General features: G+C 42.5%; 1 protein-coding gene across 1 annotated transcript; it reads left to right on the top strand.

The window, feature by feature from the left end:
- Window positions 1-3,029: 3,029 nt before the first annotated feature.
- Window positions 3,030-7,885, top strand: hrh2a (histamine receptor H2a; the record flags this gene model as incomplete). The annotated part of the gene is made up of 3 exons (XM_079352483.1): window positions 3,030-4,500; window positions 4,611-4,775; window positions 7,872-7,885. Exons 1-3 carry the CDS (start codon window positions 3,498-3,500, stop codon window positions 7,883-7,885), a joined length of 1,182 nt encoding a protein of 393 aa, XP_079208609.1. The 5' UTR covers window positions 3,030-3,497.
- Between the last annotated feature and the right edge of the window lie 8,923 nt (window positions 7,886-16,808).

Here is a 16,808-nt window from a genome sequence, read left to right on the forward strand (position 1 = left end):
TGTTATAAAACATCTGCGTGAATACTGACAGGAACACAGACAAAGACAGACACATAGACTGGCAGATCAATACAGATAAATTGATCTCTTCCTTTGCTTTCATGTCTTTAAAGGTTAATTTCACACCCTGCTGGCATTTGGAGTTTATCTCAATACTGCAAACCTATTTTCCTTCAACTGTGCAAACATATTAACACACTGCATTTCTCATAATACACATGGTTTCTGATTTGGTTGAAGAAGAGTATATTTCAAATGCATTGATTCCTAAAAGGGCACATCTGGTTGGTATAAAAAAAAGGTCACAAAATGAACACTTGCTATTTTGAAGAATCTCACAAATGAGCCAGCGAGTCCTCGCTGAGAGGGAAATAACCTCATTACCCATCTCTGAGCTCAGACTGTCTACTCAAGAGCTACTACTCCAACTTCTTTTGTGCCTGCCTTTCATCCCAATACCCAAATTGCACTCTTTTCACCCTGATGCTGATGAGTAATAGAAGGTCTAGATGAAATGGCAGAATGAGCCCTTTTCAGCTTGTTTGCATCTTTCTTATGTTGGCAGATACACTGTAGAAGACAAGGATATTGAAGCTGTCAGGAAGCTCCTAAATGTTTACCACTTTTGTTGTGTCTCCCAAGTCTTGGGTGTCACCTTAGATAGTCTTGGACGGAAAATGAACCCTGAAATGAAAATGAAAGACACAAAGCCCCCTGCTTCTTTTTTCGCTGTCTCTTGAAAACATGAAACAGTATTGTCCTGAGGAAAACCTCCAAAGCAGAGCAGCCTTCACATCCAGTGTGGAAAACACAGCACTCAGCTGTCATTACAATCCATTACAGTCCTAAAAATCCATTAGTAAGACTTGTGTTTGGGTTATGTGTCAGTGCGCACAAGCAGGCCCTCTTGTGAATGTGTTTGTGATTAGAGTAATAATGCTCCTTATTGTTATCTGTCAAGGACAACTGATGAGAAGTCCGTGGGGGAAAAAAAGGTGGTAGTTAATTATCATGGAAGCTATCAAGGAGTGCTTTGTCTGAATAAGTGGGGGTTTTTATTCTCAATATTCTTAACATACATTTTGTGCTGAATGACAGCACAAAATGTATTGAGGTCACATCCATTAAACTTGTACTTAATCAGCCTTCTACTTGCTTGTGTTTTTTTTTTTGGTAAGCAAGTGTGCAGAATGGTATCCGTCTGTGATGGACCCCAGCCAGGAGTCAACCTACCTGTTTATCTGAGCAGGTGTCAGAGTGTTAGACAGTGATAGAGATAGAAAGACGAAGCACACAGGTGACAGACGGTGTGAGACTCCTTCTGATGACGAAAACCGCTGAAATATCAGGTCTCTCCTCGTCTCAGTTTCAGCCTCTGTCAGCCGCGAAGACTTGAGATGATATTTGCATTTGAGAGCTGCACTGCTTCTCTGTTATCAGTATTTACTCTGGATGACGTTCAAAGCGGAGTGGCTCAGACAAAGAAAAAAGAGATAGATGTGTACACAGAACAAAGAAGCGAAGATTAGAAGAGTTGAAAGATAAGATGTTCTGGTTTCTGTGGCCAAATTTCATTAAAAGCTCTCTTTTTATTAGCTAATTTTCCTTCTCCTCATTTCATATGAAGCCAATGTATCCACTTCCCTTTCTCCCTTGTTTCCATTCTCTGTTTCTGAGGAGATAAGTGAGCATATCTGGCAAACGCCTAAATGTCCATTACAGTATTAGAAATCATGTCCATAAAAGAGTAAGAACTACACTTTATGACATCAAATCCCAGTTTCTCTTCTCGAGATTAACTACTCACTGCACTCAGTTCAACAGTTAATTTATTCCGATCACATTCAACAGAGCTTCTATGAACAACTGGACTACACCTTTAAGAGACTCCAGAGTGCACTTTCACATTTTTGTCATCAAAACCTGCCACAGCATCATCGTAATTACAGACTGCTATTTGGCTGTTCTCATAGTTCAACATCCCAGTCTTTGCTGTGCCCACAAGCATCCTGCTCATCAGTACCGGTTTGTCGTCGAACATAAATAGAATAGATTTCTATTCGATGCTTTAAACTATTTCTTGTAAAAAATACATAATGTTGTGACTGGATTTACTATAGTGGACCCTGTAGCTGAATTCATTACCTCTTAGTTTAGAATAGGACACAAATACTTTCTTTTGGTTTAACAACTCATCTCTCAGGACTAAATTTAGCTTATGAATGTGTGTGTGTGTGTGTGTGTGTGTGTGTGTGTGTGTGTGTGTGTGTAGGGTCTCCTTTGTGGAATAATGGACACAATATTTTCAATAGGTGACAAGTCGGGACTGTAGGTATGCCAGTTTACCACACGCTCCTTTTTTTTCTACAGAGCGGTGCTGTTGTAGTACATGCTGAATGAGGGGTTGTTGTTTTTTTCTGAAATGTATGAACCAAAGAATCCAGTTTACAAGAGTGTCTTGGCCAAGACAGGCAGCAGCACATGTAACAGACCTAAAACACAAAGCAACGACACACAGATCAACATATATGGAGTATTTATACAAAAAAAACATTAACTGTGACAAAAGCCACTTGAAAGTATTCTTTGACACAGTTCAAATCAAGACTCAAAACTCATCTGTTTCAATGTGCTTATTCACTGTAATTTCACTTCCTTTTTGCTATGTCACTTGTCTGTTGTTTTTATTACTTGTATTTATTTGTATTGTGTTTTTAATCCAATGTAAAGCATCCTTGAGTGCCTGGAAAGGCGCTGTGAAATAAAATGTTTTATTATTATTATTATTATTATTATGAGGCAGTTTTATGTTTTTTCATTTGTAGGTTTTCTTCTTTAAAATTTCAATCCATAAAAAAATTAATTCACCACCTTCCCAATAGGTTTTCTAAACAACCACATCGAAAAGATTCACTGATCGTTTATGTGTGTATTGCTTTGCAGTATCTATAACTATGTTAAAAAAAAAACATAATACTGTGTTTTTCCTCTTCGTCCACTAGGTGTCAGCAGAGCCAAACAAGATGGTGTTGAGGACATGGTGTTGCCATAGACCACCAAGAATCAGCAGCGAAGACAAGAAGCTTTTCAACAGCCATTACAGACATTTCAACAGCCCAGCGTAGAGCAGATTTACAATCCTCGTTTTCAGCATTTGTTAAACAAGAGACATTTCTTGTATGACATCACTTTCTGAAACATGCTGGAATAGAGTGTTGAAAGTTATTGTTTGTAGGGTTCAGGCCTGGAAGGAGCAGAAATCACTCAAAGAAATTGGCAGCTAAAGCGTAAAGAATATTAGAAGAAAACCAGGAGGAAACAGGGCTCACATGAGGCCTCGATCTTCAGTTACACCATGACCATGTTTCAAACGATTTCAAGTGAGTTTAAGGTGTGTAACTCTTTCTCTCGTCAATTCTTAATCTTCAAAAAAATGGTTCACATGAACTTCCAGGGATGACATTATCACGTTGTCTCGAGTGAAGATCTGGCAAATAATGTTGTCAAACGTGATGCTGGGTGTCCTCCTGTCCCTTCTCATCCTCCTGACTGTCAGTGGCAATGTGCTGGTGTGCCTCGCTGTCTGCGCCTCCCGACGCCTCCGCTGTCTCACTAACTGCTTCATCGTGTCGCTGGCCGTCACAGACCTGCTGCTTGGCCTCTTGGTCCTCCCTTTCTCCGCCCTCCTTCAGCTCAGCAGTGAGTGGCCGCTCGGCCCGGCCTTCTGCAACTTCTACATCTCCATGGATGTCATGCTCTGCACTGCCTCCATCCTTACCCTGCTTGCCATCAGTGTGGACCGCTACCTGGCAGTGACCATGCCTCTGAGATACGCATCACTAGTGTTGCCATGGAGAGTTGCCGTTGTGATGACCGCTGTTTGGACAGTTTCGATTGCCGTGTCTTTCTTGCCCATTCAAATGGGTTGGAACACTGTTAACGGGACCGTGCAAAATCATGGGCCTTGGGCTCCGGAGGGGAAATGTCGTTTTGAACTGAACAGACCCTATGTACTGACTGACTCTCTCCTCACCTTCTACCTGCCTCTGGTGGCCATGTGCTGGACGTACCTACGAATACTTCGCATTGCACAGGCGCAGGCCAAGCGCATAGGCAGTGCCAGACCCACTTACATAACGTACAACTGCAGGAACAATCCGTCCACCTGCACCATGGTGGTTTCCAGCGTTACAGCTGTGGCTCTACGCGAGCACAAAGCCACAGTGACTCTGGCAGCAGTGATCGGAGCTTTTGTGGTGTGCTGGCTGCCGTACTTCATCCTGTTCACAGTGTTGGGCCTAAAAGAGCATCCAGACCCCAGCACAGTACCAGAATATTCCATCGTGTTGTGGCTGGGTTATGCCAACTCAGCACTCAATCCACTACTCTATGGAGCCCTAAACAGGGACTTCAGGTCAGCCTACTCCCATCTACTAAGATGTCGATGCCCGTCTTACAGTGGGAGGAGCAGGAGACGGCAGTCTTCAACAGGACCAAAAGGTACCTTAAAGATGAAAGTACGAGGGTAAATCTGCACAGTTTTAGATCCATTGTACGTGTGAAAACATTACTTTGAGCTTATCCCAAGCTTTTCTTCCCTCCCCTCTCAGGCAGAGACCCGCTTACAGAGGTGACACTGTTGTGTGGCCCCCCACCTGTTACCCGCACGTCTGGTATTACAGATCAAAACTGTGCGCTACAAGAATTTAACAACAGGACAGACACAGCAACTGTCCAAATTGGAAATGACACGGCTGTCACTGATGTCAATGCAGGTGAAAAGTGAATACACACACACGTCTTTCACACAAATTTACAAGACCAGACATGGAGAAGTTTGTCAGTCATGCAGTTATTGCATTAGGAGCAACGACGACAAATTCCTTAAAAACAGAATTAAACACGTTCAATTTGAAGAGATTTTATTTTTAAATGTGCCACATTTAAATGCAGTACGATGTCTTCAGTACGATTAAAGGATCTGTGCATTATGCTGGCTGTATGTGACCACTGTCGGCAACTAATCACACTGGATCATATTTATCATCTCTGTCTTACTTTAAATATAAGAAAAGTGTGGTACGACCTGTGTCATATGCTCTTTTTTTTTAATTTAAGAACCAGAACCTTTCAGCCGAAGGGTGAAGACAACAAAAGGAACTTCTAAGATTAACAGTTTACACAGTAGATCTAACCACAGGACAGTATGTAAGTAGAAAAAAATGGCATCCCTCTTACCCCCACAGACGATGTCAGGCCCAGAACAAATGAACTGTGACACTCAGATCCTACTGGTGTCATCCACCGAGCATCAGGCCATATGGCAACATCGTAATTAGGCCAAGAAATATGCTTTCAGAGGGCAGGCACTTTATGCTTCACATCCTGCTTTCATGTATGTTAACACCTTGTGAACAGGATCAATTCATTAGTTTACCATTTCTATGCATGTTTTTGTAAATATTCTACAGGTAAAAGCAACCAGGTGACAATCCTATTTTTCAAACCTTCGTTTTCACACAGCACCAAGGTAAACCCAACACACGGGGACGTTGTAGAAAGTTAACCACTGAAGTTTACAGGCCTGACTGTAAAGACAGTCTCATCAGATTTGGTGTCTTGTGATTGAATGAAATGTTAAAATGAGCAAAGCAGGTTAAATATATTTAAAGTGCAAAATGATACTTTACAGCCACTCATTCTGTCAGCTTATATAAGCACAACAATGTCAACTAAGACTGAAGTGTAAACTTTGTTAGTCATTGTTTTAAGATGTGACAAATTCAGAATAAACTAATTACATCTATGATTCATTTTCAAATAATGAAATAGTGTGACGGCTGACATCATGTTGTACACCTACTGCCGTGTAATGGGGAAGGACTTCTTTTTTTTTAAGTGCATTGATCGAAAAAAATGTATTATCATATATATCATATAATATTGTTGTGATCAAAAGCTCAAACAGATGTTGGATGTTGCTCAAAAGAAATGTTGCTTTGCAAAGTGTTGTCGACTGTCATCAATTTCATGAACTACATATTACTACAAATACATATGGTGACTCTGAAGTGCACTCCTGGGAAAACAGGATGTGTTTAAACCTTGACCTGTGCAAAGTTAATAGTAATCTGAATGTTCACAAAATAAGGGAATTTAAGGATACCATAGTGATATATAGACTTAATGCACTGATCACTTTATGTGGAATGACTTGACATGTTTGACATTTGAATGTGACACATGCAAACTACTGATATATGGCCCTTTCAAAAAAAGCTTCTGTCTCCTATTTGTGTCTTTTACATAATAAACCTGACAAATGTATGCATCGTATCTCACTGTAAATTAAACTGAGAAAATGCTGTGTGCTGTTCCTCCACAACAGACAAAAATTATGATAACACTGTACCAATAAAGAGCCGCTTTAATAAAGAATGTAATATATACTGTAGTTTCAGGAGTGAAAACAGATCGGCTGTAGTTATATACGGATAGGGATTATCGTGTGGCAGGAAAATAGTGTTTGAATGGTAAGGAATACCAGAACGATGGAAACAATTCATCACAGCTGTCAGCAAACATTGCCTCAAACTACTGCCACATTAACACCTAACCTTTCCCATACTTCAAGCTATTTCCTCGAGGACTGACACAGAAGTGTAAATAACACAGTGCACATCTATCTGCATGTCAGAGACCGGCAGGAAACAAAGCGATCAACCACAGGAAACACTTATTCTGTATTTATAACTTCGAGGACAATCAGGTCCACACTGTACTGTAATACATGAGGAACACAATACACAGTTTGAGACACTCGTGTCGAGCGCTTTACTATTGACTGGAAATCTTAGCCATAAAAGGCTATTCTTTCTTTGAGCTTTCCTTGATGTGTTTGACAACAGGGATTACCCAGAGAGATACGCCTCCATGAAGTAAAGGTGAGAATAAATGATGGATGTAAACATATATTGGCATTGGAGCTTCTTAAAACAAAAAGAAGAAAGACTAAATATCAAGCCTGTAAGGTCTAAGAAGTTTTGGCAGATAGCAGCGTGTAATAATGAACTCTTGTCTTTTATTTAGAATCACTTGTGGTGGGATTATGGGAATTTAACTTGGCTGACTAGTAACATATGGTGCATCAATATCCACATTTTACAATGACTGACATAGCCATACAAACAGATCTGCATTCAGAGAAACAATTTTTCTGGAGAGGGCCAAGTACTTACAACTGTGCAAAAACCTAACTTTATGACATATGAAATACAATACGCCTATGTTTTATGTCTGTGAATTTAGTCAAACTAAAACACATCTTATGCAGAATTAGGTTCTGGAGTACATGCGCATCGCTAAAGACCACCACCACTGTTAAATGTGGCTGCTGTTAGAAAGTTAGTTCTATTAGAGATGCAGAATGTGGAACTTTCAGTTGACTTTGCCAACTGAGCGCTGGGAACAGTATCTGTGTTTACAACTCCAAAAAGCACAAGAGCCTTGGACTTCTAGGAGGTCAGAGTTGTCAGGCCCAGAACAGGAAAGGATGAAATGAAGAATGGTGACGGCATTTGAAAAGTTCATCACTAGCTCAAAATCTTTCAGGCAGCTTACTGTCTTCCTTTAACTACAAGATGTATTGTCTATTTAAAGCTTCTGTAAGGCATTAAACAGCTTAAGTACAGTTGGGGTTAAACGTTGGTGAAACACAGAGAGTTGTCTGACCCGTGTCACATCCTCCACTCCGAGTACGAGCTTCTACCTTCTGGCAGATGGTCCCCCGATGTAAACTGAACCGCTTCAAAAACTCTTTTGTTTTTTATGTCAATAAAAATTCGTAACACTCTCATGCTGTGTTTTTGCAGATCTTGTGCAATAGGGGTAATAGATGTTGTGTTCTGTATTGGTATGTGCCTTTCTGTTTATGTGTGGATTTGCTTTTTTCTATTGGTTTTATTACTGATTGAGTGGAAACAGCTGAATGTTTGGCAGCACTCTTGTTTTGAGTCCAAGACAAATTTCCCCAAGGAGACAATAAAGTGTATTGTATCAGTGATTGGAGTAACTACTGTCTTCTTTTTATTCTTAGATTTTTTGCGGGGCTTTTTTGCCTTTACTGTAGAGATAGGACAGTGGACAGAGAAGGAAATCAGGGAGAGAGTGTGGGGACTGGCACGGGAAAGGAGCCTGAGGCCGGATTTGCACCCGGGCTGCCTTCATTGAGGACTATAGCCTCCATACATGGGGACGCGCGCACTAACCACTGCGTCACTTCTGCGACCCCCACTAATGCCGTTTTAATAGTCTCAGTGACTCTGGTCATTTTCCTTTGGCCATCAACAAAACATTTTTTTTTTTCCATCAAGAGTATTGCATTTCTCAGCTGCTAACCTGATATTTTCTCTTTTACGAACCATACTCTGCAAACCTTTTCGATGATTTCTGCATTAAAAATAGAGGAAATCAACATCCTCTCTAAGGTCTGGCATTAACAACTTTGGCCTGTAGTTTTAGTGCGAGTGTTTGGAACAATACACACGTAGCAAGAAAAGAATTCTACTAATGGAAACAAAAAGAAGAGACTACAAAGACTGTAACTTTTAAAGATACATACTTCACGCTCCATAGACTGCTGAGGAATTCTTTTGAGCCTCCTCTGAATGCTGCGAGGACTTTTTTTTTTTTTTTGCATGGAACAAGGACTACATTTTTGTTAGTTATAGTGAAAACATATAAGAAGAGATCACTTCTTTATGAGGAATGATAACAGTGAAGAACTATGTCTGTGTACTGTATTTATAGCAACAAATCCAAGTATTCAATTTACATGCATTTAAAAAGCTTTTCTTCAAAAAATGACTCATGGTGTTAAGAAATAGACAAGCACACGCTGTAAATATTTCAGTTAGGCTTTTTATGGCTGAAAGCAGAGTGGTTAATAACTAGGTTTTATCTGTCCTCTCTAACTGAAAGATATTTATTACGCTCTCATCTCCTGGAGTCCCTCTTTTTTCCCACATAAACACCATGCGTCCCTTGGTAATTCTGCTCTCTTGCTACCTTTATCCCCCTCTCTCCTGTGCTCTTTTTCGGGTTGACCATTGACAGCTCAAACTACATGAAAACCATTCATCATTGCTTCTTTAACATCAGATTAATGCAGGGAACAAACAGACATACAGACTCCCACTTCTCTCACACACACACACACACAAATCCAGTACACACACCCGACCTACTCAGTACGAGCTATCAATCATAGATATTGTCATTATTCAACTGTGTCATCGACAAAACCCTCTCCTCTTCTCTCTCTGCCTTTGTCTCTCCATCTTTTCCCTTTTTATTCTTTACTCTAGTCTCTCTATGTTCTCCCTCTCTCTCTCTCTCACACTCACACACACACACACACACACAGGAGAGGATCATGCATCATAAATCTTATGAATGCCATCTAAAGACTGCTCAGCGCTATGAGAAGGAGAGATGATTGATAGCTGTGAGTATCTATGGCAAATGCAAAAAGGATGGACAGAAGGTTGTAACCAGCAACACCGAGGTCAAAAGCTGCAGTTCAAGGGTCAAATGTATAAGAGGAGGCACAATATGGCCAAGAAGGAGGGAGAAAATGTGAGGAAGGAGAAGGAGGTAGGGAGGGAACAAATGGTTAAAGTGGAAGAGAGAGAAGACGAAGTAGGTGTAGGAGGAGGAGGTGGTGGTGTGGGGTGTGTGTGTGTGTGTGCGTGTGTGTGGGGTGGGGGGGGGTGGGGGGGGGGGGGGCGCTGCCACAGTGAGGCTAAAGCCATAACTCATCTTTTATTAAAAATAATGAAAAAAACTTAATGAGTTAATAATATCATGGAGGAAGAGATAGTGAGTGAGACAGAGATGGAGGACGGGACAGGAGGACAGAGGAAAGGAAGGGGAAGGAGGAAAGGAAACAGGAGAGGAAGTGTCGGAGCAAGAAAATAGACATGGTCAATGAACGACTCTTTTCACTCTTTGGTCATTTATTCCAGTTTCCAAAGTTCACACTAGATCCATGACAGCGGCAGGGACAATGAGTGCGATCCCCCTCTTTCTGCCGACCCAAATCCCAGAGCCTGCCTGGTAATTAAAGGCACTTAACAACCAATTAACAGTGATGAGCTAAATTAGCAGGATATTGTCTCCTTTGACTGGGCTACTGCATTATCAGTGTATTGAAACAGCAATGAACAAACCTCAGTGGCCCGTCTTTGCATGTAGGCAAATGACGGATTAATTACTATTAAAACATCAGCATCTTAATGAGCTTGGAAACAATTAGAGAGGTCGTTAGCATGTGGAGAGCGGCTGAGAACAGGGGAAGAGGGGGAGCGAGCTCAAACCAGAGAGAAATCTTCATTGTGAAGCAATACTGATTAAATGGACGTACGGTCGCACTCATCGCCCAATATCCACGGACCTATTAAATGCATGACATCACCATTTGTCTTTTCCACCATCAAGCTACTTTTCTCCTGCCATTATCTTCCCCCCTTCTTTTTTCTTCTTCTGCTTCCCCAACTCTCTCTGCCTTCTCATAAAAAGCCTTTTTCTCTTCCATGCCTTTCTCCACTTTCTGCTTTTTCTCTCCCATTTCTTCTTTCCCTCCTTCATGCTTGGGGGGCACAGTCCTGTGAAGGAATTTAATATGCAACTTTTATATGAGAAACCAATCGCATACGTCTGGGTCTATTGGGCTCGCAATCTATCGGCCCGGACGGCTAATGCAATAGAGAGAGCTGGGGCTATTTATCACACAGGGAGCTATCTTTTTCTCCCTCTCCCTCTCTTTCTCTCTCCCATTCTGCCCTCGCTCTCTCTGTCTTTATTCAAGCCCGGATTCCTGGCTGCCACTAAATCAGGCCAACTATGAGCTATGGCTGCCCAGAGGGCATCTCCTCTTTTATAGGGATTTGGATTTTGTATCTACTGGTTCCTCAGTGGTCGTTGAAGCTGTGCTAACGGAAGCTATAAACATTCAACAAACAAAGGCAACAACTTAAATGTCCCTGAGTCCCCGCAGTAATGATCATGAACATGTAGAGATATACTGGGGAAGATATATAAACCTGATGAATAAGATATCATGAGATTTACAATGATTCTGCACAGATATGTGTGAGGCCACGTCTGCCGACATGAGGCAGAAACCTAAAGATCATACATGCATACAAGTACGTTGTGTGTACTACACTGTCATACTAATATGCTCTAATTTATACAAAATTACAAATTCTAGTGACACAAACAGCCGCACGATTTCAAAAGTTTCCAGTTGAAAAACAAAAGCGACAGCGTGCACAGGATGCTGCCCACCTGCAGCAATTAAAATGCCTCTGAAAAAAACAAATTCATTTCAACAAATTAGCCCCATTACTGGCCACTGTGTAATCGCTGATGGCAATTAATAAGAAATTAGTCACAATCAGCCCTATATTAACATCTCACCCAGGGGCCGCGGCTGGAAATTAATAACCAGAGATTCATCTCTCTTACTGTCTTTCTGGCTCGCTCTCTCTCACACACACATGTACACACACACACACGCACACACACACACACACACACCTTTGCCCACCTATATTGTTCATGAATCTCCTCTAAGACTCGACGATTTTTTTCTATGTGGATCGTCTCATATGATCCACAATCTGCTCATGTCAGCTAGCCAGCTTCCTCTTTACTGGGGTGTGAAAATCCCCTGAAAGATGTGTGTGCGTGTCAGAGTGTGTGTGTGTGTGTGTGTGTGCGTGTGTGCGCGTGTCAGAGTGTGTGTGTGTGTGTGTGTGTGTGTGTGTGTGTGTGTGTGTGTGTGTGTGTGTGTGTGTGTGTGTGCGTGTTTTCTCACCAGAGGATGTAAACTCGACACATGTGGTACTGTGAGATGAGTTCAGGGACACTCGGACATCTATACATATGTAGACACATATACCACACACAGTATAGCTTTGCGGTGTGTTTGTGCAGAAGTGTAAAAGGTGCCACACAAATGGGGAGGGGGCATAGGTGGAGACTGGGCCCGCCTCTAGGGGTCCTCACACCAATCAGCATAGCGCACCAAGAATCAATTAACACCAGTGGGAGGGGGCAGAGGGTACGGCACCACACACACTTAGACACACTCTGTGTCCCCATGCACACTGCCCACACACATGGTACTGTCTGAGGAGATATCCGTCACATCACACATTGTGCGATATGCTCATTTGTGCGTATGTGTGTCTTTATGTGTGTGTGTGTGTCCCCGTCTGTCCTGGTGTGCCCCGGTCTCTCATGGTGTGAGGTTGGGGAACAGATTGGGGGTCAGCAGGGGGGTCAGGCCAGGGTCACCCCCGTCTGAGCTGAGTGTGTGTGTGTGTCTGTGTCTGTGTGTGTGTGTGTGTGTGTGTGTGTGTGTGTGTGTGTGTGTGTGCGTGCGTGTGTGTGTGTGTGTGTGTGTGTGTGTGTGTGCGTGGGGTAAAAGCCTGACCAGCACTTCCAGGGCTCACTGGCAGGCAGAAGTGAATAAGATGGATGGTGTTGATTCAAACTATGAATTCATTGCTCCCCTTGAATCCATAGAGAATAAATACATCCACAGAAATTATGAAAGAAGGGACCAAAATGAGCAGCTCACATTTTATATTCTCTCTCTCTCTGTCTCTGAGGTGTGGGGACAGCTGCCGGCTACATGAAAACCATTCATCATCGCATCTTTACCATAAAATTATTGACAGATAGGAGGGTGAGGAGCTATATTGGCCGTGTTTTTACAAGCTTGAACAAAGAGAAAAGTTATGCATCAAGTGGAAAAACATGAAAACTCAAGCAATGACTAAAGGGCTGACGTTTTTTTTTTTTTGGAAGGGATGGTTTAGATGCTCAGCTGGAAAAAAAAAATAGAAAGACAGCGAAGGGAGACGTTTCCGCAACAACCCCCCCCCAAAAAAAACGGCCAAATAAAGTGATCAAAGAGTGTCTACCATTTGCCCATGAACGTTCCACTGTGAAACCCCACCTCTCTCCTCTTCCTCTTTTTCCCCACACATTGCCTTCTCCATCTGTTAGCCCGTTGCACTCGTCCGTCCACTTTCAAACCCCCACCCCACCCTCTTCCTCGTTTCCTCTCCTCCTCTCTGGCCTTCCTACCCTCAGGGAAGTAAGGTGATCTCCCGGTGCTGGTGTAAGTGACTGGTATTAGTCTCCTTCTCTGTCTGTCTGTTTGATCCCGGCACTAATGACTCCACAGGGACTGTGCTCTGATAATGGGAAATCAATATAGAGAATAGCGCTGTGGAGTGGCCTCACTTAGCTCTCGCTCTTTCACGCCTCACAGCAAAGTGCCTCTGTGTATGTGTGGTGTGGGCGTGAGGAGGGGTGTAGCATACTTTGCAGTGAGTGTGTGCATTCATGTGTACCCAGGAAGACGATGAGAGAGGGCAGAGTGGAGGAAGAGTAGGCTTGTACATGAGGAAAATCTATATGTACAATAACATTGTTCAATAATTTGATGACCATACAGGTTCAGAATGAATTCATGTTGAAATTAGCATACTGACCATAATTTACAGTTCCAGTGTCTTCCGTCTGTACCGCATGTTTTGCACATTCAGTTTTTGTAGCCCCTTTTCTCTCCTTTATGCAAATTTGATCAAAACCTGAAGTGACTCCTATTTCTAACCACATCTTCATCGCTCCTCAAGCTCTCCTCAGCCATCGTGCTAGCTAACCTTGCCTGATTTCTGGCTTGTGCTACAATAATGTGAATGCACGGTCTATGTATCCAGGGCTTGATCTGATTGGTCAAATGTTTGTGCTTTTACAAAATGCTGTTTTCCCAATATTTTGCCATAAAGGCCTTGTTGTTTTGTCATTTAAATGTGCATACTCATTCTGTGCTCATAATAAAATGATTTATTATTGTGCAGACTGGAGCATAATATGAATATGGTGGTGCGTGTTAATTTGGAAAAATAAACATTTCAGTTTTATGAAGGATTACTTGACTTCTAGGGGATAAACAAATTTAGCAGCTTTTGAAAATGTTTTAAAGAAAGTGAGATCCAATAAAATGATAAGCTCCAATTGACATTTTTGGGGTCATCCAGTCATAAAATGCGCACATGGATTTGAATATCTGCACGTGTGTTGAATCGGTCACACTCATGTGCCTTGGGCTAGACAGGTGGGGCTGGTGGCATGAAGCTGGCTGGTGACCCCCCCTTCCTCCTCCAACCCTCAACCCTGAGGGGCCAGAAGGCCCAGCAAAGCAGGGGGCTGGAGTAGCTCCCTCTGCCAGGCTCCACAGCTCTATGGCTGGTGGCAGCTGGTCCCTCTGTCCCTCCCTCCCCTCCCTCCCCTGCCTGAGCGCCCTGCGGGCAGGCAACAGGAGGGGTGAGGAGGTCAAGAGGCAGGAGAGAATGGGTGGAACGGCGGCGACATGCCGGCTAATCGGCTTTTATGAAGCGGAGAGGACACAGACAGGGAGTGACTCGAAACACCGCTCTGACACAATGCAACTGGCTACAAGACGTAATGAATTAACACATTAGCAGCACGACCAGGGGCGTTCAGGAGCACTCAGCTGCTCTTAAACACAAACCCACACTGGAACACACACACACATAAATCAGTCGTAAGTCATTAATGAAACAACAAACACACTCACTAATTAATTACATCAGTCATTATTTTGTCCATGACAGGTCCCTCTGAAAGCCTCTGAAAACGTCTCCACAGAAACTGATACATTTACTTCACTCTAAAAGGAGATAAGACAGAGATTAACCCAACAAAGAAAAAGCATACTCTTTTAAAGACAAGCTAATGCAATGGGAATCCTCTTGTCCAAACTGAAGGCATGTGTTCAATTATCATCAACCCCAAATGATCCCCATTAATGCTTTAACTTCTTTCTCTCACATCCCAATCAAAGCCATCCATCCATCCTGTTTTTTCTCTCTGCTCTCCGTCCACCCCTTTAATTCTCGTCTATGCGGTTACTTACTTCCCTCTCTCACTCTCTTCCTCCACTCCCTCCCTCCCTCCCTCGACTTTTAACCAGCGTGAAGGAGCAGCCATGCATTCAACCATCAGGCAGGCTTACATGGTCCACCCTTACACCAACACACACACACTCACACAGCATATTGTTCCTCGAGTTTAACAAGATTGCAATGTTCATTGAAACAAATGCTGACCATATCAGGGCATCTTTAGGTGGTTAAGAGCATCCTGATACTTGTATACAAATCAGTGATGGGCTTTTTACCCGCAGGATAAATCCCACAATACTTTACTGGTTGCTATCTGAATAATCCACCACACTATTTTTTATAATTATCTGTTAACACATTTTAAAACCTTTTTTTTGCTTAAATGAAACACTTTCATTTGGGAAATTAAAACTTTTTACAGCATGCAAAGTCAGAAAAGTGACATTTAAAGTGACATTTTAGGGGGTTTATCTGCTTGTCAGGTCTACCAAATAAATTGTGTCCACCATTCATGGTGCTTTAGTCCAGTGACAGCCCTGGGATGATGATGGTCCCGACCTACTCCCTGATGGGGGATCCCATTCCTCTCTTCTCATCCAACAATCCCACTGAGCATGTCAATATGAAATTCTATCCCCACACACTCAGACTGAGCTAGTGCTATAGGCTATCCCTCCTATTCTAGATAAGACAGCTTTACATTGATAGGATGAGCCTGTAAACTGCTCTATCTGTGCGTAGGAAAGACGCATATGGTGTTGAGAGAACTTTAAATTAGACCAAATCAAGTCTCCCAACAGTAAAACACATTTGCACTATATTGCTCTCAATGTGAGCGTGATATAGTGCAGTGCACGAGCCCGGTTGTGTGTGGGGTTGAGGGAAAGCAGGCCGTAAAGCTTTGTTTAGCCAACTTTAAAGAATCCACAGCCTTGTAAATGCTGTCAAATGGCCGATGCCAGTGTCTTTCAGCTTAATACTACCTATATTAAATAGTTTAAATATTTCATAAGGGCGGTTTTTAGAGCGAGGGAGGGGAAATCGTTAGCTGCGGTAAAGTTTCATTAACTGGTCCCCATTTCGCTGCGAGGCAAACTCATCTCCTCTTATTGTAATAAAACAATCTCTCTCTCCACTCATCTCCCTCTCTGCACCGCCTCTCTGCTTCTCTTTTACATCATAATAATACACTACATCCCCTTTAAATGCACTATTACTTACCGCTGCCTTTTCATATTGTAACATCACGGGCACTTTAGCGACAATATAAAAGCGTGTCATTCATTATTCAGAGGCAGCCGGCCTCGTCCCCCTTTTAAAAAGTCAGGCGCGCTGCTGAAATTGATAACGGTGAAGAGACGCGCAATAAAAACGCAGCCCCCGGGTACCGAGCTGCAGCCCAGACCCCCGATTATGCAGATCAAGTGGTAATTTCTCAAACAAATCGCACTCTTTCACTCTTTTGTTGTCTTTTCTTTTTGGACTTTGGAATCAGGGTGTCAGCATTTATTTTGCCTGTGGAAAAAAGAGGATTGATGCGCACTTTAATTGCTCGTGCGCGCTGCGGGCTTTTTCAGAAACACCATCTAAATATTTTGGCCCAAACGAGATCACCTAAAGCCTGCTTTTTAGAATGGGGTGTGTGTGTGTGTGTGTGTGTGTGTGTGTGTGTGTGTGTGTGTGTGTGTGTGTGTGTGTGTGTGTGTGTGTGTGTGTGTGTGTTTGGACTGGGCAAATGTTATCAATTATTTGTACCCTTTCTGCTGTAATCACGAGGCAATGAAATGATCCGAGTCTGTC

The sequence above is a fragment of the Symphodus melops genome (genome assembly GCF_947650265.1).
Source record: "Symphodus melops genome assembly, chromosome: 9".
NCBI classification, from domain to species: Eukaryota; Metazoa; Chordata; class Actinopteri; order Labriformes; family Labridae; genus Symphodus; species Symphodus melops.